This window comes from Barbus barbus (genome assembly GCF_936440315.1).
Source record: "Barbus barbus genome assembly, chromosome: 20".
In the NCBI taxonomy this organism is placed as follows: domain Eukaryota; kingdom Metazoa; phylum Chordata; class Actinopteri; order Cypriniformes; family Cyprinidae; genus Barbus; species Barbus barbus.
Genome location: NC_136748.1, coordinates 303,060 through 323,143, shown reverse-complemented (window position 1 = coordinate 323,143; position 20,084 = coordinate 303,060). Strand labels below are relative to the sequence as shown.

Here is a 20,084-nt window from a genome sequence, read left to right as displayed (position 1 = left end):
TGTGGGACTCCACGTCATGGATGGCCACTTAGACTTATGCTCTCCTATACTCACATAATAAACTCTCCCTTCTAAGTATGACCTGAACCATTTGAGTACCATCCCAGAAAGCCCGACCCAGTTGTCCAGTCTCTCTAGAAGTATGATCGACAGTGTCAAACGCAGCACTAAGATCTAGTAGTACCAGCACTGATATTTTGCCATAATCAGTATTGAGGCGAATATCGTTTATTATCTTAATAAGCACTGTCTCTGTGCTGTAATGTGCTCGGAAACCAGATTGAAAATAGTCCAGGTATCCATTTGAGTTTAAGTAGTTGTTCAGCTGATTAAAAACTGCCTTTTCAATAATCTTACCTATGAAAGGAAGATTTGATATTGATCTATAGTTGCTCAACATTGTTATCAAGATTGCGCTTTTTCAGAAGGGGCTTAACAACTGCAGTTTTCATGGAGTTTGGAAAAGTCCCAGAAAGAAGTGAGGCGTTCACCACTTCTAAGAGATCAGCTTCTAAACAGTTAAGCACATTTTTGAAAAAGGATGTGGGAAGTGTGTCAAGATAGCAGGTTGAAGATTTAAGGTGCCGTACTCTTTCTTCCAAAATTTTGCTATCAATTGCTTCAAAAACACACATAGTCACTTCTTTTTGAAATTGCGGTCGAATCTGTGTGACCTCTGCATAACTTGATGTTGTGCCAATCTCCTTTCTGATATTATTGATCTTCTCAGAAAAGAAGGAAGCAAACTCATTGCATTTGCTGTCGGAGAGCATTTCACTGGGAATCTGACTTGGGGGGTTTGTCAGTCTCTCCACCATAGCAAAAAGAGTGTGAGTGTTGTGTAAGTTACTGTTTATAAGGTTTGAGAAGAAGGTCTGTCTAACTGTGGGTAGTTCCACATTGAAAGCATGAAGGCTGTCTTTATAGATGATATAGGGAATTTCAAGTTTCATCTTCCGCCACATCCGCTCAGCTTTTCTGCAGTCTTTTCATGCTCTGAACTGCTGTTGATTTTCGCCAAGATGATTTTTGTCTGCCAGTCTTCTTGCTGACCTTTACCGGAGTAATATCATCAATAACAATCTTAACTTTTGAGTTAAAGGAATCCAGGAGCAGATCAACAGTCTGCAGAAATGCTTGGTGTTAAAGATATAGCCTTCATAAATAAAAAATTTTGCTCAGTATTTTATATATTTTTTACTGTTAATCTATTTCAGCTTTATTGAAGCTTTATTTCAATTAATTAAAATTATTTTTAATAGTTTAAATGACACATTTAAACCTAAATTTTGCTCATTTGAAAGGATTGAGGAGACGTGGTGTCTCTGGCAGAAGTTTCTCGAAGATTACTCTCAGTTTGAGGAGTGGCTCATGTTGTCGAAGAAGACAGCCTTCATAAATAGTGCACTAGTGTTCTTGTTAATGCATCTCTTTCTGACAGAGACAGATATAGATTCAGTGGTAACAGAGATCAATATATCAAAGAAAATTCAGAAGTGATCAGATAGCTACATCCTTAATAACAATGGATGAAATGTTTAGACCTCTACTGATGAGTAAATCTAGAGTGTGTCCACGATTGTGTGTGGGTCCATGCACATGCTGAATCAGGTCAAAAGTGTTTAAAACAGTTATAATTTATTTTGTAGTTTTGATTTCTGCATTATCTATGTGAATATTAAAATCCCCTGCAATAGTAAAACAGTCAAACTCTGAGGAAATCATTGATAACAGTTCAGTGAGCTCTTCAACAAAGGCTGGAGAATATTTTGGTGGCCTATATATAATGATAAACAATGTGTGGAGCACCTTTCAGCACAATACCTTGATATTCAAAAGACAAATACTGACCAAATGACACTTGCTTGCATTGATAAACATCTTTAAATAGAGCAGCTACACCTCCACCTCTCCTAACAGTCCTGCAGACACTAATGAAATTAAAGTTAGGAGGGGCTGTTTCATTGAGGACTGTTGAACTGCAGCTGTCTTCAAGCCATGTTTCATTTAGAAACATAAAATCCAGGTTGTTTGTGGTTATTAAATCATTGATCAGAAATAATTTTTTAGTGAGCGAATGTTTAAAAAGGCTAACTTGATGGAATTACATTTTGTCTCTGCAGCAATATTAGACTGATGCATTACAGGCCGCAGATTAGATGGGTCAGCCGTACGGCTTGAGAAGGCCTTAGACTTTCTATCACGTGATAAAACAGAGATAGAGGAGGCTACAGGTACACTGGGTTCCCGCTTGTTCTGTAAACATTTGTGAATTTTGCTGCTAATATAGCGGGGACCCGACACATATCACTGAGAGATGTTATCAATTGTTTTTGGTTCACCTACACCAGATGGAGAGGGGTTTGGGCCCTGACGTTGTGGCAGCGGTCGGAGAGCTCTCACAGGAGGAGGAGGGAGAGCTGGGCCTGCAGTCTTTGGTGGTTGGGGGGCCTGCCGTTTTTTAGTTGATATCTGGGGGCTTGCAGTGAAAGAGTAGGAAAGTTTGGTCCCAGCATACACCAGTTCCTCCATTTTCTGTGAGAAGCTTAGAAGTAGAGATGCTGGAGAGAGGGATAATGTGTCTGGTGAGATGGGCTCTGGCTCTGGTGTTTCCGGTGGCTGTGAGATGTTGTCCTGGCTTTTCTGGCTGTTTTCCAGAAAGTCGTCCTTGGGTGCTGCACAATCTGTTTGTGGACAGGGTTCAGCTGGGATAGTTTCCATGTTTCTTCCACAAGGAGAGCTTGTTTTGTCTGCGTGGCGTTATCAATGTCCTTGTGGGATGTGTCAACCACATGATGACTCTGAAGCTGATATGAAGTCCTGTGGTCACTCATACTCTGTCCAGGTGTGTGTGTGCCATTTAGGCCGAGTGGATTGGCACACACCACTGAAGGATGACGGAGGGAGAAATAGATATTGTCCTTTAGCACTCTTGCACCAAGTTTTTTTGGGTGGAGGCCATTCAGTTTAAACACTGGTCTATGGCCCCAGAAAAGATTGAAGTTGTCGATGAAGTTGACTCCTTTTAAATTGCAGGTTCTTTGTAGCCATGTATTCAGCCCAAGCAGCCGTGAAAACATGTTAGTTCCCCTTGCTGGGAGTGATCCACTGATGAACGACTGAACTTCAATTCTTTGAAGTGTCTCAAAGAGTTCACTGAAATCCTTCTTAAGGAGTTCTGACTGCTCTTTCCGAATATAATTCTTCCCCACACGGATGATGACTCGATGTGCAGTCTTATTTCTTTGCAGTCTTAGTAGCAATGTTAGCTGCTGGCTGATTCAATCCATATTTAGTCACATTTGGGGATTCCTCACCCACATTCATTAATGCTTCAAATCTGTTCTCAAGATGTATAGGGGGTGGTAGAATACCAGTGTTTACAAGTCTTGTCATAGCCATATCTGGGTTAGAGGATGCTACGGCAGCAATACGACATGCTCTTGACAATCTGATGTCTCGAGCGCCTTTGGGTCTCGCTCCCTGTCTGTGCCATCGATTAGTCTGTCGATCAGCTTGTTCCTCTACACTTGGTATAAACTGTTGAGATTCACATGACTCACCGGCTGTATGCTGAGGGGGTCCATGATGACTGTCTGCTGTGTGTTCCGCCTGTTTTGGAAGTCCAGCAAATAACTTTGTTTCAAGAACCACAATCCTTTGTAGAAGTCTGTGGCAGTTCATGCAGCAGGTAGATTCCATGAGAGGCATTTTCTCTCGTCTGTTTGAATGTAGATGTAGAATGTGTTTTCCCGTCTCCGGAATGTACGCTGCTGGCAGTGGGAGGCAAAGAGTCTTCTTTTTCCAAAAAACGTGTTTGAACTTGTACTAAATAATGTGATTTATTTTTTATTTTTTTATTAATAATTAATGACCTCTTGGGCGATATTACTATATCTGATACTAAATTAAATTGTCTAAGCTTTCATTTTTGGTCCACAATATTGTTGCTATCCATTATACAGTTGCATTTTAGTATTATAATATATTGTGACACGATATATTGTTATACCCCTGCATTGTTTTGAATGTGGAACAATTGTATCAATATGTATATTCTATATCCTGCGATCCAACAGAGGATCAGTTTTTATAGGGAAAGACTGCCTAGTTAAATGTTTATCCAGGTCACCTCTGATTTTTGAACTAATCAATCATGTTAACAACTTCACAGACTTGTTGTGAATTTCACTGACACTGTAGTAGGGTCGCTTTGTGAACACATCTAAATGGTTAATTATAGATCTAGTAAGACAGAAACTCACCTGTTCCCCACTCATATTGGTCTGAAAAGGTAAAGAGGTGTTTTGTGTCTCGGGAGATTAGAGTAAATTGACCGACAGCGCCGTCTGCTGTTTTTGGAAAAGAAAGTTGCTCAATTGCACTCGTGTGAGAAAATCAAGCCAAGTTAACTGATAAAAAGGCAAATGAGTGTCACAGTTGTAACACACAATACATTTGTCCATAGCGCTGCATTTTCTCTCAAATAGAGTTTTGCATTTGCAAATCACTTTGCGTTTGTTTGAAAGTCGAGTTTTTTTTTTGCAAAGCAGATTGTGTTTATTTGCAAAACACTTGTTTGATGAATATTGGCACAAAATTCGCTCCAAAGATGCGCTGTGTTTTGATGGTGTGTTTTGAGTGGATGTGCTACATTTTGATGGTGTTTTGAGTGGATGTGCTGTGTTTTGATGGTGTTTTGAGTGGATGCGCTGTGTTTTGATGGTGTTTTGAGCGGATGCGCTGTGTTTTGATGGTGTTTTGAGCGGATGCGCTGTGTTTTGATGGTGTTTTGAGCGGATGTGCTGTGTTTTGATGGTGTTTTGAGCGGATGCGCTGTGTTTTGATGGTGTTTTGAGTGGATGTGCTGTGTTTTGATGGTGTGTTTTGATGGTGTTTTGAGTGGATGCGCTGTGTTTTGATGGTGTTTTGAGTGGATGTACTGTGTTTTGATGGTGTTTTGAGTGGATGTGCTGTTTTGATGGTGTTTTGAGTGGATGTGCTGTGTTTTGATGGTGTTTTGAGTGGATGTGCTGTTTTGATGGTGTTTTGATGGTGTTTTGAGTGGATGTGCTGTTTTGATGGTGTTTTCAGTGGATGTGCTGTGTTTTGATGGTGTTTTGAGTGGATGTGCTGTGTTTTGAGTGGATGTGCTGTGTTTTGATGGTGTTTTCAGTGGATGTGCTGTGTTTTGATGGTGTTTTGACAGGATGTGCTGTTTTGATGGTGTTTTGAGTGGATGTGCTGTTTTGATGGTGTTTTGAGTGGATGTGCTGTGTTTTGATGGTGTTTTGAGTGGATGTGCTGTTTTGATGGTGTTTTGAGTGGATGTGCTGTTTTGATGGTGTTTTGAGTGGATGTGCTGTGTTTTGATGGTGTTTTGAGTGGATGTACTGTGTTTTGATGGTGTTTTGAGTGGATGTGCTGTTTTGATGGTGTTTTGAGTGGATGTGCTGTGTTTTGATGGTGTTTTGAGTGGATGTGCTGTGTTTTGATGGTGTTTTGAGTGGATGTGCTGTGTTTTGATGGTGTTTTGAGTGGATGTGCTGTTTTGATGGTGTTTTGAGTGGATGTGCTGTGTTTTGATGGTGTTTTGAGTGGATGTGCTGTGTTTGATGGTGTGTTGTGATAGTGTGTGTTGAGCAGATGTGCTGTGTTTGATGGTGTGTTGTGATAGTGTGTGTTGAGCAGATGTGCTGTTTTGATGGTGTGTTTTGAGTGGATGCGCTGTGTTTTGATCGTGTGTTTTGAGTGGATGTGCTGTGTTTTGATGGTGTTTTGAGTGGATGTGCTGTGTTTTGATGGTGTTTTGAGTGGATGCGCTGTGTTTTGATGGTGTGTTTTGAGTGGATGTGCTGTGTTTTGATGGTGTGTTTTGAGTGGATGTGCTGTGTTTTGATGGTGTTTTGAGTGGATGTGCTGTGTTTTGATGGTGTTTTGAGTGGATGCGCTGTGTTTTGATGGTGTTTTGAGTGGATGCGCTGTGTTTTGATGGTGTGTTTTGAGTGGATGCGCTGTGTTTTGATGGTGTTTTGAGTGGATGTGCTGTGTTTTGATGGTGTTTTGAGTGGATGTGCTGTGTTTTGATGGTGTTTTGAGTGGATGTGCTGTGTTTTGATGGTGTTTTCAGTGGATGCGCTGTGTTTTGATGGTGTTTTGAGTGGATGTGCTGTGTTTTGATGGTGTTTTGAGTGGATGTGCTGTGTTTTGATGGTGTTTTGAGTGGATGTGCTGTGTTTTGATGGTGTTTTCAGTGGATGCGCTGTGTTTTGATGGTGTGTTTTGAGTGGATGTGCTGTGTTTTGATGGTGTTTTGAGTGGATGTGCTGTGTTTTGATGGTGTTTTGAGTGGATGTGCTGTTTTGATGGTGTTTTGAGTGGATGTGCTGTGTTTTGATGGTTTGTTGTGATAGTGTGTTTTGAGCAGATGCGCTGTGTTTAGATGGTGTGTTTTGAGCGGATGTGCTGTGTTTTGATGGTTTGTTGTTGTTTTAGTATGGCTTTTGCTTTGATAATCAAATCTGATGTGAGACCAGTGAGGCGCTAATTCAGCGAGAGAAGGTGTCAATAAAAATTTCCGTACACCATACTAATCAAGCAATTACAACTTTTTATTGTTGGTACACACAGCTGGTATCAGTAATAATGATAATGATCATAGGTAAATGCATAAAAGAATAGTGATAATCAAAAATAAACACATTAAAGAAGGATAATCATAAGCCAGTGCATAATATATGAATGATCATGAGTAAATGGATATAAGATAATATTCGTGAATGAATAATACACTAACTTGAGCATACACTAAACCTAAAACCCCAAGCAAAGTATTATAACCAATATACAACCTCAGAACTGTGCCATCATCTTCACTTTTCAAAAGACTGGGGAGCCCGTTTCAGTCACAGTAGAAGACCAACACCTGTCCGAGAATGCCGGGCGACGTATACTTAACCCACGGCTGACCTTCCACTGAAACTGAAAGAAACCCCATGTTTTATACTTCAAAATTAGGTGTGGGTTAAGAACAACCCTCCAAGTGAGAGAGAAAGCACACTTTGTGTCAATTTACAAAAGATGAACCATTACTCAGCAATATTTCTGAGGTTTCACAATAACTATATTGTGCCAGAAGTCTGCACCCAGTACATATCAACGTCGAGATGTAACCAAGTCCTAAACGCGTTGTTCTTTCTCAGGAGATATAATGATGTTGTTTTGCACCAGTTGCAACCTTGAATGTATCCCCTAATAGACTTCCAGTCTCTAAATGTTCATCCGTTGAGCGTACCACAAAAAACAACCCATCTCTTACAGTTGTGATTTGAGCGGATGTGCTCTGTTTTGCAGGTGATCAGTAATGCTCTAGGGGTTTGGGGTTTAGAGATCGTTCTCTTCAACAGCAGAGAGTACCAGCAGTTACAGATCGATCCCATGTGAGTCTTTCTGAGAGATTTATCTTTAGTCCTTTTATCCATTGTGTGACCGTTCATTCTCTTCATGTTTACTTTCAGACATGAGAAGGCCTTTATATGTAACTATAAGGAGCACTGGTTTACGGTGCGTAAGCTGGGACAACAGGTACGTGTTTTACCCACAGCAATAGTCTGAGTCGGTGTGAGATGATGTTCGAGTTTGTGGACTGTTTCTCTCTCTTCATCTAGTGGTTTAATCTGAACTCTCTACTGACTGGACCGGAGCTCATATCAGACACATACTTGGCTCTTTTCTTAGCGCAGCTACAGCAGGAAGGTAAAACACTGTTCATGGTGCATCCACATGAATGTCACAGTGATGATGCTGGAAATTGAGCTCAGCTGAACGTCTCTGCAGGTTATTCCATATTTGTGATCCGGGGAAGCCTGCCGGAGTGTGAAGCCGATCAGATTTTGCGGATCATGCGAGTTGAGCAGCAGCAGCGGCCCAAGCTGATCGGAGAGGACGAGGCCCAGAGGTGCACTGACCATCATCACACAACATACAGAACAAGACAAGAATCTTCACCACCCTCTTGTGTGGTGGGTCAGTATGACCCACATTCAGTTACCTTTACAAAAGAGAAACAAAAATAATTCGCAGTTCAAATTTTAAACTGCTTGAAACACTCGTTAAAGTATTTATTTCTTCTTGCTCATGAATGTGCATGCAGAGTTGTGACAGATATATTTTGGAAAGGCTGAACAAATTTTGGTGACTATGATGATGTTAGAGGTCAAATTGAGCCCCATCATTTTCCATACAATTCACCAGAAATCAACATTTTAAAAAACAGCTAAGAGTTTATTGTAGCTTGTAAATATGATACATTAAAATATGAAATGAATGAGAACTCATTAAACTTAACACTCAAACCCCCGGTTTCACAGACAAGGTTTAAGCCTAGTCCTAGATTAAAATTTAAGACTGAGCTGTTTAAACTGTAAGAAACTTGCTCGGACTGATCTTAAAATATATCAGTGCCCTTGTTTTGTCTCAAGATGTACTCCAGTAATGTTTTTTTTCTAAGGCACATTTATAAAATTACTTAAATCGCCTAATTGAACTATGGCCTAATCCTGGTTTAGTCTAAACCCTGTCTGTGAAACCAGGCCCAAGTTTACTTGAAATGGAAGACTCAGACAGTAAATGGAGAATTCGCCGTTTTGAGTTTCACTGTCAAAAAGTCTGTATTTTTGGTTAATAGCTTTTCTGGATCTGAGTCACTAGTCTATTGCAGATGTTGAAAATAAGTGTGATAAACCCATTTTACCTTCACAAGGGTTTGAGAAGCAGACATAAGAAAATGTAGAGACTATTTACACAAACTACAAATAGCAGTAAGTACTATTTACACCAATTACCAATACTGTTAGATACAATTTATACTCTATTTGTAGTCATTTGTACCTCAGTAGTCATAAAAATGTTTTTAATTTGTGGCTGTGCAGACAATTTTAACAAAATAGCAGTTCATAATTTTTCATATTTTATATTTTAGTCTCTGACAAGCTAGGAGTTTTATGTAAAAACATGACTTTTGTTTTTTGTAGTGTTGTTTTTTGGCAAATTGCATGGAAATGTCAATGTGACCGACGACACAAATGTAGTATCCATAATTTCAGCACAACAGGAGGGTTGAATACGTGAGCAGTAATCATCCACGGCTGCGTGTGCATCAAATGATTTCAATGCATGACACAGAGGAAGAGAAGCATGTGATGCACACACAGCCCCCCTCACGTCCAGCTGTCACTGATGGGTTTGAGCGTGTGCCCTTGATCAGGATGTCAGTGCAGCAGGCATCAGACCCCGGACACACCGCAGATGAAGTGCTGATGGATGAGGATGAGGAGGAGCTGAGGAAGGCTCTGGCTCTCAGCAGACAGGACGTGGAGGTGGAGGACGAGGAGGCCGACCTACGCAGAGCCATTCAGCTCAGCATGCAGGGTGAGAAAAACACGTCAGGTGTGTGCATTCTTTCATTACAAAAATAGGCAGAACAATCTGGAGAAAAACATCTAATTGCATTTTTTGAATATTTATTATATTCATATTTTTTATTTAGTATTATTATTTTTATTTTGTTATTGTCACGTAACGTGGTCTATAAAACATGCACAAAGATAAAGATCAAGTCAAATAAATCCACAAAAGGGTAATTCACAGAAGGCAGGCAGGAGACACATGTAGAGGCAACATTTACAATACCGGACAAGGGAGCACAGGACAGACTATACTTTAAATACTAAAGCAAATGAAGATAATAAACAAGACACACCTGAACGTAATGACACAATCAAACATGAGGGAAAACTAGGTAACGGAGCACATGAGGGAAGAAAGCATTTACATTTACATTTAGTCATTTGGCAGACGCTTTTATCCAAAGCGACTTACAATTGGGGAATACAAAAAGCGATTAATCTTGAAGAGGCAATCAGACAGAGGAAGTGCTCGTAACACCAAGTCTCAGTCATTGTTCAAATAAGTACAAGCTAGTAAGCGGAGAGAAAGATAGAGGGAAAGTTTTTATTTTTTATTTTTTTGAGTTTAGGATGAAGTCAAGTACTGCCGAAAGAGATGAGTTTTCAGTTGTTGCTTGAAGATTGCCAGGGATCCGGCGTTCCGGATAGGGGTGGGAAGATTATTCCACCAGCCAGGAATGGTGAACGAGAATGTTCTGGAGAGTGATTTTGAGCCTCTCTGTGATGGTACCACAAGGCGTCGCTCACTAGCAGATCTCAGACTTCTTGAGGGGATGTAGGTTCGTAATAGTGAGTGGAAGTAGGAGGGTGCTGAGCCTGTGGTAGTTCTGTACGCAAGCATCAGTGTCTTGAACGATGCGAGCTGCCACTCAAGTAGCCAGTGCAAGGAGATGAAGAGAGGTGTAACATGCCCTCTTTTGGGCTCGTTGAAGATCAGTCGTGCCGCTGCATTCTGAATCATTTGTAGAGGTTTGATTGTGTTTGATGGCAGACCAGCCAGAAGAGCATTGCAGTAGTCCAGTCTAGAAAAAACAAGGGCCTGGACAAGAAGTTGCGCAGCATGCTCTGTCAGAAAGGGCCTGATCTTTCTGATGTTGTGTAGTGCAAACCTGCAGGATCGAGCAGTCTTTGCAATGTGCTCTTTGAAGGTCAGCTGGTCATCAAAGATTACACCAAGATTTCTGACCGAAGTTGATGGGGTAATCATTGATGAACCTAACTGAATCGTGAAGTCATGCTGTAGAGTCGGAGTGGCAGGGAAGACCAGAAGTTCCATCTTTGCCAGGTTGACCTGTAGGTGATGTTCTTTCATCCATGCCGAGATGCCCGCCAGGCAGCCTGAGATCCGTGCAGCTACCGTTGGGTCATCTGGTTGAAAAGAGAGATAGAGCTGTGTGTCATCGGCATAGCAGTGATAGGAGAAGCCATGTGCATGTATGATGGGACCCAGCGATGTAGTGTATGTGGAGAAGAGGAGGGGTCCAAGAACCGATCCCTGAGGAACTCCAGTGACCAGTTGATGTGGTTTGGATGCCTCCCCTCCCCAGGCCACCCTGAAGGATCTACCGGTGAGATAGGATTCAAACCAGCGAAGTGGAATCCCAGTGATGCCCAGTGATGAGAGTGTAGACAGGAGAATCTGATGATTGACAGTGTCAAAATCAGCAGAAAGATCCAGCAGAATGAGGACTGACTATTTGGAATCAGCCTTTGCAGTTCGCAGGGCTTCAGTGACTGAGAGTAGCGCAGTCTCTGTTGAATGGCCACTCCTGAAACCTGACTGTTTAGCATCCAGTTTGTTGTACTGTGAAAGAAACCGCGAGAGCTGGTTGAAGACAACTCGTTTGAGTGTTTTCCCTATGAATGGAAGGAGAGAGACAGGTCTGTAGTTATCTAAAAGAGAAGCGTTTAATGTAGGTTTTTTGATCAGTGGGGTTACCTGAGCCTGCTTGAATGCTGTGGGGAAGATGCTTGTGAGGAGAGATGTGCTGATAATGTGTGTGAGTGCCGGTAAGTGTGTGGGAGAGATTGTTTGGAGAAGGTGTGAGGGGATCGGGTCGAGAGGACATCTTGTAGGATGGCTGGAGAGGAGAAGTTTGGATACTTCTGCCTCGGTGAGGGGACAGAAGGAGAAGATGGGAGCTGGAGCGGTGGATGTGGTTGATTGGAGGTCCTGTGGAGTTGAGAACTGGTTACTGATTGTTCTAGTTTTGTCTGTGAAAAAAGAGGCAAAGTCGTCAGCGGTTATCAAAGTGGTGGGAGGTGGAGGAGTGGGACAGAGGAGAGAATTAAATGTTCTGAAGAGATTACGCATGTCTGGAGCGCTGGTGATCTTGTTGTGGAAATGTGAGGATTTGGCAGTGTGGACTTCAGTAGAGAAAGATGAAGGCAAAGACTGATACCTACTCAGGTCCGACGGATCGTTTTATTTGCGCCATTTTCTCTCTGCCACTCTGAGTTTGGTCCGATTCTCACGAAGAACATCGGATAACCAGCGGTTAGAAGGAGCAGCCCGTGCTGGCCTGGAGGAGAGAGGACCGATGTCGTCTAGACAAGAGGTTAAGGTAGAGCATAAAGTGTCAGTGGCTGCATTTACATCCAGAGAAGAGAAATGGGTAGGCGAGGGAAGAGAGGAGGATACTACAGAGGAAAGAAGGGAGGGGGAAAGGGAGCGTAGGTTGCGTCTGAAAGTAACCGGTAAGGAAGATGGTGGCACCTGGGTAGCAAAATGTAAAGTAAATGTAATGAAGAAATGGTCAGAGATATGTAGTGGTTGTACCAGAATGTTGTCTGTAGAACAATTGCGTGTGTAAATTAAGTCGAGTTGGTTACCTGATTTGTGCGTGCTAGTAGTGGTGAGGCGTTTGAGATCAAATGAAGCTAGGAGTGACTGTAAGTCTGTAGCATAAGGCCTGTCTAGGTGAATGTTTAAATCGCCGAAGACTAAGAGTGGAGTGCCATCCTCCATGAAAGAGGACAGCAGTCCGTCCAGCTCATCTAGGAAGGTTGGTGGTATTTGGCCCGGTGGACGATAGATTACCACAATCTGGAGTCTTATAGGAGCTGTCACAGTAACGGCATGCGATTCAAATGAGTTGAGATTGCCTAGGGGAGAGTGGGTAGAGTATTTCCAATTGTTAGAAATGAGCAAACCAGTGCCCCCACCCCGGCCAACTTGCCTAGGGGTGTGAGAGAAAGAGAAATTGTGAGAGAGAGCAACTGGGGTTGCTGTGTCTTCTGGACGAATCCAGGTCTCAGTCAAGCCCAGGATGCTGAGTGTGGAATGTAAAGAAAATGCAGAAATGAAGTCTGCTTTGTTGACAGCTGACTGGCAATTCCAAAGACCTACAGAGAAAGAAAGAGGTGCAGTGGAAGATGTAGAGATAGTGCGCAGGTTAGCAGGGTTACATAACCTTCTGCGTGTATTTTTAGAGCGAGGTAGAGAGAGAACCGGAATGGTTTGGAAACACATGATAGAGGATAGAGGATAGGAAAGCATGAGGGAAGATAAAAACGATACTTAAGTGTGTGCTCGGTGTCGTTGCTTGGTCAAAGTCGCGCAGGAGAAAGTCGTCTGTCTTTACACTCGTTGGTCTTCACACGAGGAGGCTCAAGCGTCAGCGCTCTGACATCAAATAAATACAGTCTAAGAAACTAGAGTGAAAACAGCTGTTGCCGGCTTCTGATCAATAGATCTGCTAATAGCTCAAGACGAAACTAAGGCCTCGTCCACACGAAGACGCGTTTCTCTGTATACGCATACATTGTTTACCGTATAGGCGTTTCGTCCACACGAAACCGGAGTTTTCGAAGAGTGAAACCGATCATTTTTGAAACCGGGTCCCAGGGTGGATAAATTTGAAAACGCAGTTTTCATGTTTTCGTGTGGACGGCGAATTCGTATATTTTCTGAAACGATGACGTCATCAGCCCACGTCTCGCCCCTAATCAGACACCGCTGCGTCACATAACAGCGACAACAACAACAACAATGTCAGACTACGTGCCTGTGTTTATGCTGCAGAACCTACCGAGCTCATTAGTTTTATTAAAGCAAAATCTTCTGCTTTGTGTGTTAGTTTGTATTCAGCGCGCAAGGTTTACGTGGTTACGCAGCGCGGGAAGTCGTGGCCTAATGGTTAGAGAGCTGGACTTGTAATCCAAAGGTTGCGGGTTCGAGCCTCCGGCCGGCAGGAATTGTAGGTGGGGGGAGTGAATGTACAGCGCTCTCTCCACCCTCAATGCCACGACTGAGGTGCCCTTGAGCAAGGCACCGAACCCCCAACTGCTCCCCGGGCGCTGCAGCATAAAATGGCTGCCCACTGCTCCGGGTGTATGTTCACGGTGTGTGTGTGTTCACTGCTGTGTGTGTGCACGTTGGATGGGTTAAATGCAGAGCACGAATTCCGAGTATGGGTCACCATACTTGGCTGAATGTCACTTCACTTTACGCACATGGTCCAAGTCTTCTTCTCTGTTTTTTTGTGTATCTCTGTGGCAGAATTACAGCGCCACATATTGGTCTGGCATGTGTACTACATCAGTCGTTTTCAGTGATTCCGTGTGGACGCAGATATTTCCTGAGACGACTCCGTGTTTACGGAATTTGAGGCAAAAAAAAAGATCGGATAGGGAGAAATCTGGCTTCGTGTGGACGTAGCCTAACACTTTGCACAATCACACAGGCTCGTTCTCAACTGAGGGGCAAATTATTCTAATTACCAGTAAGTGCAATCAAACAGAAAAACCAACGAAAATGTAGAAATAGGTAGGAAACGAACTATTCCTTCCTAGTAGCAAGTAAATAATTTAAACAACAGAACTGCGACCAAGTTATTCAAAACACTTACACGAGCTGTCGTCCGTCTCTTCTGGTGACTAATCGGCTTTCCCAACCTTAGAGCAGCGACCGAGCAGTTTAAGTACTTTCAGAGTCGCTGTTGCCGGCTTCTGATCAGCCCAGCCAATAAGGTAGGACTGCTAATAGCTCAAGACGAAACTAACACTTTGCACAATCACACAGGCTCGTTCTCAGCTGAGGCGCAAATTATTCTAATTACCAGTAAGTGCAATCAAACAGAAAAACCAACGAAAATGTAGAAATAGGTAGGAAACGAACTATTCCTTCCTAGTAGCAAGTAAATAATTTAAACAACAGAACTGCGACCAAGTTATTCAAAACACTTTGTCCATCTTGTCATCCGTCTCTTCTGGTGACTAATCGGCTTTCCCAAGCATGACAAAACAAGTCCATTGGTGTGACAGTTCGGGACAGGAGGGACTTTGAGCAGGAGGATCCAGGTAGGACCCAGGCCGCAGCCATGAAGGCGACCCACAGTGGAGCCGATGGAGGGAGGAGTCATGGTGGAGGAAGGGTTGCTGACTCCAGGGGGCCGACAGACAGCGGGGGTGGAGGTGGAGCCTGAGGCGGAGTCAGAGAGCCGATGAGCCAGGGCGACGAGGAGGATCCGGTGGGCCAAGGTGGAGCAGATGGCTCCAGTGTCCGAGGTGGAGACGAGGATCTGGAAGGCTGCGGTGGAGCTGGAGGAAGGAGGAGCCTGACAGAGCCAGAGGGATGAGGTGTAGCTGGAGGAGTGGAGTCCCGAGGTGGCGGATGGTCGACGACTGACCAAGGCGGAGCCGGAGGGACGAGGGAGCCCGGCGGAGCTGGAAGACTGACAGGCCATGGCGGCGAGGAGGGAGCTAGGACCTATGGATGAGCAGCTAGGTCGACGGGCTGAGGCAGAGACCAGAACTCAGAGGCTGGAGGCGGAGACAAGGGATCCTCCAGCCACAATGCCAATGGAGACTGGCAGACCCACGGCGATCTCACAGCACAGATGGTGGAGTGAGGGTGAGCAGAGGGACTGGGTGGGAGTTCAGGATGATCGGGGGGTTAGAGACGGTGTGTGCTGCCCACACACACCACAAGGCCACTCCCAGCAACGGGAGCGCCAGCAACAGGAGAACAAGCTTTGATGGTCCATGGTTGTTGTAATAAAGGCAGGCAGATCAGGGCAGACAGGTAGTTCAGGTACAATCTCAGTGGTCGTGACAGGACAGACAGGTAATTCACGACAGGCTGACAGCTCAGGACAGACAGGGAGTTCATAAATGGCCTCCATGGCCGTAACAGGACAGGCAGATGACGGAAGATTGGGTACATCAGAAAATGTCTATTAAATCTCCCGATTCCTGCCTCAGCTCACCCTCAGCGGTGGTACAGGATTTACATGTGATGGTCATGCAGTGCATCTCTTTGACCATCAATCTTAGTTACTTGTCCCAAATTTAACAATCTCCTTCCTGAGTTAGAATTATCAATAAATGTCCTTTTGTGTTAATGTTGCAAGCTGTTCAATGCTGCTAGTTGGTTGGTTAGGCTTACTTCAGACTGGCTGACGCTAGGATCTTATTTAAGATCATCCATGTTGTCTTGGTCCTCTTTGTGGAATTCAGTTCCATGTGTTTCAACTATGTTCTGATCGAATCTTAGATTGTCTATTTCGCTCTGAAAAGCCACAATGTGAAGCATAGTCAGATCAAGTAGTATCTACTGCTAAAGGGCATATTTGGCAGAATCACTGATAGTGCCTCAAACATTTAAGGTCTCTCACACTTGAAATAATTAACACTGGATAATTCTAAACCCCAGGTAAATGGGATGCTGGGTAATCTTATTTTAAAGTTTCACACTGTTCATACTTTACCCAGAGTTAACAATTAATCCTGGTCATTTGTAATCTGACGTCACACTGTACATTCCTAAACCCTGGGTTACTGTTGTTATTTGCATATTTGATAGTGTCAACAGTGATGACTAGATTAATCACTAAAACATCCAGGTGTTAAAACATTCCCCCAAATTATTTTTTTTTATTAAAATCACTGGACTATAATAAGCTTAACAAGATGTTTTGGTGTCTATCCAACACCTTCATCGGTTGTAAAAACGGGAAGTAACTCTGGCAAATATGTCCACAAAAGTCAAATGATCAGCAGACCAATAGAGGCCATATGACACCAAAACATCTTGTTAAGCTTTTTATAGTCCAGTAATTTTAATAAAAAAAAATTTGTTGGTTTTTGACCATTGAATATGGAGATTACACAACAATTTGGACATGGAGCTGCGCCAAGATCTCGAGATCTCTAGGATTAAACCATACAAGGCCTTAAAATGAAGATTCCAAAAAAAAAAACATTTCTCAGGAAGCAGAATCTAAAATCATATTAAGATAACTTTAATACTTCTTGGGTTACAGGCTCGCAAATTTTGGGAAAAGAATATTTAAAACACTCAAACTGGTATGTAGGGCTGGGTATCGTTCAAAAATGTTTGATACCGATACCTTGAGTTCGATACCGGTTCCTAAACGAAACTTTTTTCGATATCAATTTTATGAAAATAGTTTTAACAAGATTACATTATCTCAAAAAACGTTGTTGTTGTACAGACTCAAAGACTCATCTCCTGAGCCACTGCACAAAGGAACTAAATATAGTCAACACAATAAATCAGTACAAATAATTTGAATAAAGCTCAAATAATTTTCAGTTTACACTCGTGCGTGCTCGTTTTAAAACACATAGCTCAGACACAATCATCATTTCTATTCATTTATTCTAGGTTGTTAAAGACTTCAAGAAATTTAAAATCTTTCTCCACTTTCATAAGTGGATGTTTTATTTTCTTTCACCATATGTTTTATTGTTATTCAATTCTATGTTGTAGTATGTCTAATTATTTGAATGCATAAAAACTACTTAGTTTATTCAAATTTATTCTTAAAACAGCCTTATGAAATGTTTTCTTTTTCCTCAGAAATTCTGTGTTCTGTATCTGGTTTTCAAATGAAGGCATAAAACATTAATTACATTTTTCTTTTAAATTACTGAAAATAAAACTTTATTTATTTATTTTGGCAAACAAAATTTTACTATTAAAATTAAAACATGGAAGAAATGTTGTGTGATCATTAATTAAAAAAATAAGAGTTTTAATAATTGTAATAGTAGCCTAGTAGTAGCAGTATGTACTGTCTGCTGAACAATATTAATATATTTCTGCCGCAGTGTCTTCCAAGTTAATCTGAACTTTTATTTTGACGGGTTTCCGGGAATACCTTTACAGTTCTGTGTGTATATGATATGACGCAAGTTTTACTCAAATCAAATGGTAAAATGCTCATGAAGTGACTCTCAGAGCAGTTCTAGAGCTGTTGTTCATGTGTTTATGTCCTTATTTAGTTAGACGGCAGACGCTGAAATGTCACGTGAGCTTCAGTCTGTGTCAAGTAAGCGAAACCGCGTGATATAGAGAGCAGACTGCTCCGTACGCTTCCGAATCGCTCTTGCGGAGGTCAAACACACCTAGTGCTGCAGGCTTATTGGCTCACTGACGTTAATGAGATTAACCCCTTAGGTACCGAAATTTGGTACCGAACGACAAGACGTTTTTCGATACTCTGTGGTATCGAGGCAATTTGGTCGGTGCCTAAAAAGTATCGATCTCGATACCCAGCCCTACTGGTATGTCCTACAACATTTTGACAGAAGGAAACGAGACACATCTATGGTTTCAACATTATTTGTTCTTCAGACATTCCTCTTTAAAAGAAAAAATATATTTTTGCAAAGTGACCCACATTTGGTTTTTGACCTTTAAAAAGGTGTACAATTTAACCATTTATTCCTGGAGCCATAATGAAATTCCAATATCTCAGGAACTGGACCATATAGAGCCTTAAAAATGAAGATGAATTTGTTAAGACCCAATATCTAAAAGGGCATTAAGATATCTTTTAATACTTTTTTAGTTACAGGCCTGCAAATTATAGAGAAAAAACTTGAAGTCATTTTTAACCCCCTGTAATTTGGCTCTGAATCTCTGTTGAAAAATGCCATTTTGACCCCCCTCTACAAAATAGTGGATTACTCCTCCTCTACAAAATAGTGGATTACTCAGTAAATATTCATCCACAACATTTAATATTTTGGCTGTCATCACTATACACTATACAGTACATTATCTTTCTCCAGAAAAAAATATTAGCAAAATCAAAAATTTGAACCAGGGACCTCTGGTTGAGTTGACATGGAATGACCCCTCTATTAAAATCTCAGAATATCTAGTTTAGTGTTTTGTGTTTTTGTGAGATGTGTTGAAAAACACTAGAAATGGTGCAGATCTAAAGATCACAGTCCTCTCCCGTGCTTCAGGTCAGCTGTTCTTTCGCTCTTTAACGGCTGTAGGTGGCAGCGATCCCAAAAGCCCCAGCACCGCAGTGACGGCCGGCTCGTCTCATGATTCTGGAAGCGACGAGAAGGAGGCGCTGACAGCGGAGGAGCTGCGCAGGAGGAGACAGGCTTACTTCGACAGGTGAGTGCTGTGTGTTTGTGATGGTGTGTGATCAGTCAGTGCTGAGCAATGTTGGGTAAGTTACTCAAAAAAAGTAATTGACTGCAAACTACTAATTAATTCTTTAAACTTGTAATTTGATTACATTACTGATTATTGCATTTAAAAAGTAATCAGATTACTAATTACTTTACTTTCAAGTTTACTTTTCAAACCTATTAAAATACACTACAAAGTGAAACTCAGTCCTTTCAGTAATTTAATATTGACTGAAGAATTACTTAAGTATCAAAACAGCAACTTGAAGGATCACTTTAAGGATCAACAGCGAAACAGTGAAAAGAACATAAACACATATTTCGTAATTTTTGATTGTATAGATACCAGTAATACATCATTTGAAACTGTAGAAGTTCTTTTATTTGTATACACTCGCAATACCAACAAAATATTGTGCTTTTGTACAACCTGAATTCCGGAAATGTTGTGACGTTTTTTAAATTTGAATAAAATGAAAAATAAAAGAATTTCAAATCACATGAGCCTATATTTTATTCACAATAGAGCATAGATAACATAATAAATGTTTAATCTGAGAAATTTTACAATTTTGTAAATTTTTTTTTTACATAATGAGCTCATTTCAAATTTGATGCCTGCTACAGGTCTCAAAATAGTTGGAACGGGGGCATGTTTACCATGATGTAGAATCTCCTCTTCTTTTCAAAACAGTTTGAAGACGTCTGGGCATCGATGTTATGAGTTTCTGGAGTTTGGTGTCGGAATTTGGTCCCATTCTTGCCCGATATATGTTTCCAGCTGCTGAAGAGTTCGCACTTGTCTTTGACATATTTTTCGTTTAATGATGCGCCAAATGTTCTCTATAGGTGAAAGATCTGGACTGCAGGCAGGCCAATTCAGCACCCGGACTCTTCTACTACGAAGCCATGCTGTTGTAACAGCTGCAGTATGTGGTTTTGCATTGCCCTGCTGAAATACACAAGGCCTTCCCTAAAATACACATTGTCTGGAAGGGAGCATATGTTTCTCTAAATCCTTTATATACCTTTCAGCATTCATAGTGCCTTCCAAAATATGCAAGCTGCCCATACTGTATACACTTATGCACCCCCATACCATCAGAGATGCTGGCTTTTGAACTGAACGCTGATAACATGCTGGAAGGTCTCCCTCCTCTTTAGTCCAGACGACACGGCATCCATGATTTCCAACAAGAATGTCAAATTTTGACTCAT

The 20,084-nt window shown here is 41.8% G+C and overlaps 1 protein-coding gene across 3 annotated transcripts in view; it reads left to right on the top strand.

Moving 5' to 3' along the window:
• Positions 1 to 20,084, top strand: part of LOC306885915 (ataxin-3-like) — a 32,692-nt gene that overhangs the window by 8,934 nt on the left and 3,674 nt on the right. For 2 of the 3 annotated variants that reach the window (XM_079442725.1, XM_079442727.1), the window contains exons 4-9: positions 7,354 to 7,439; positions 7,518 to 7,584; positions 7,668 to 7,755; positions 7,837 to 7,957; positions 9,266 to 9,447; positions 18,723 to 18,849. In XM_079442725.1, coding sequence (XP_079298851.1) covers positions 7,354 to 7,439; positions 7,518 to 7,584; positions 7,668 to 7,755; positions 7,837 to 7,957; positions 9,266 to 9,447; positions 18,723 to 18,849 — 671 coding nt within the window. The remainder of the gene's footprint in view (positions 1 to 7,353; positions 7,440 to 7,517; positions 7,585 to 7,667; positions 7,756 to 7,836; positions 7,958 to 9,265; positions 9,448 to 18,722; positions 18,850 to 20,084) is intronic. The other variant, XM_079442726.1, reaches the window with a different exon arrangement.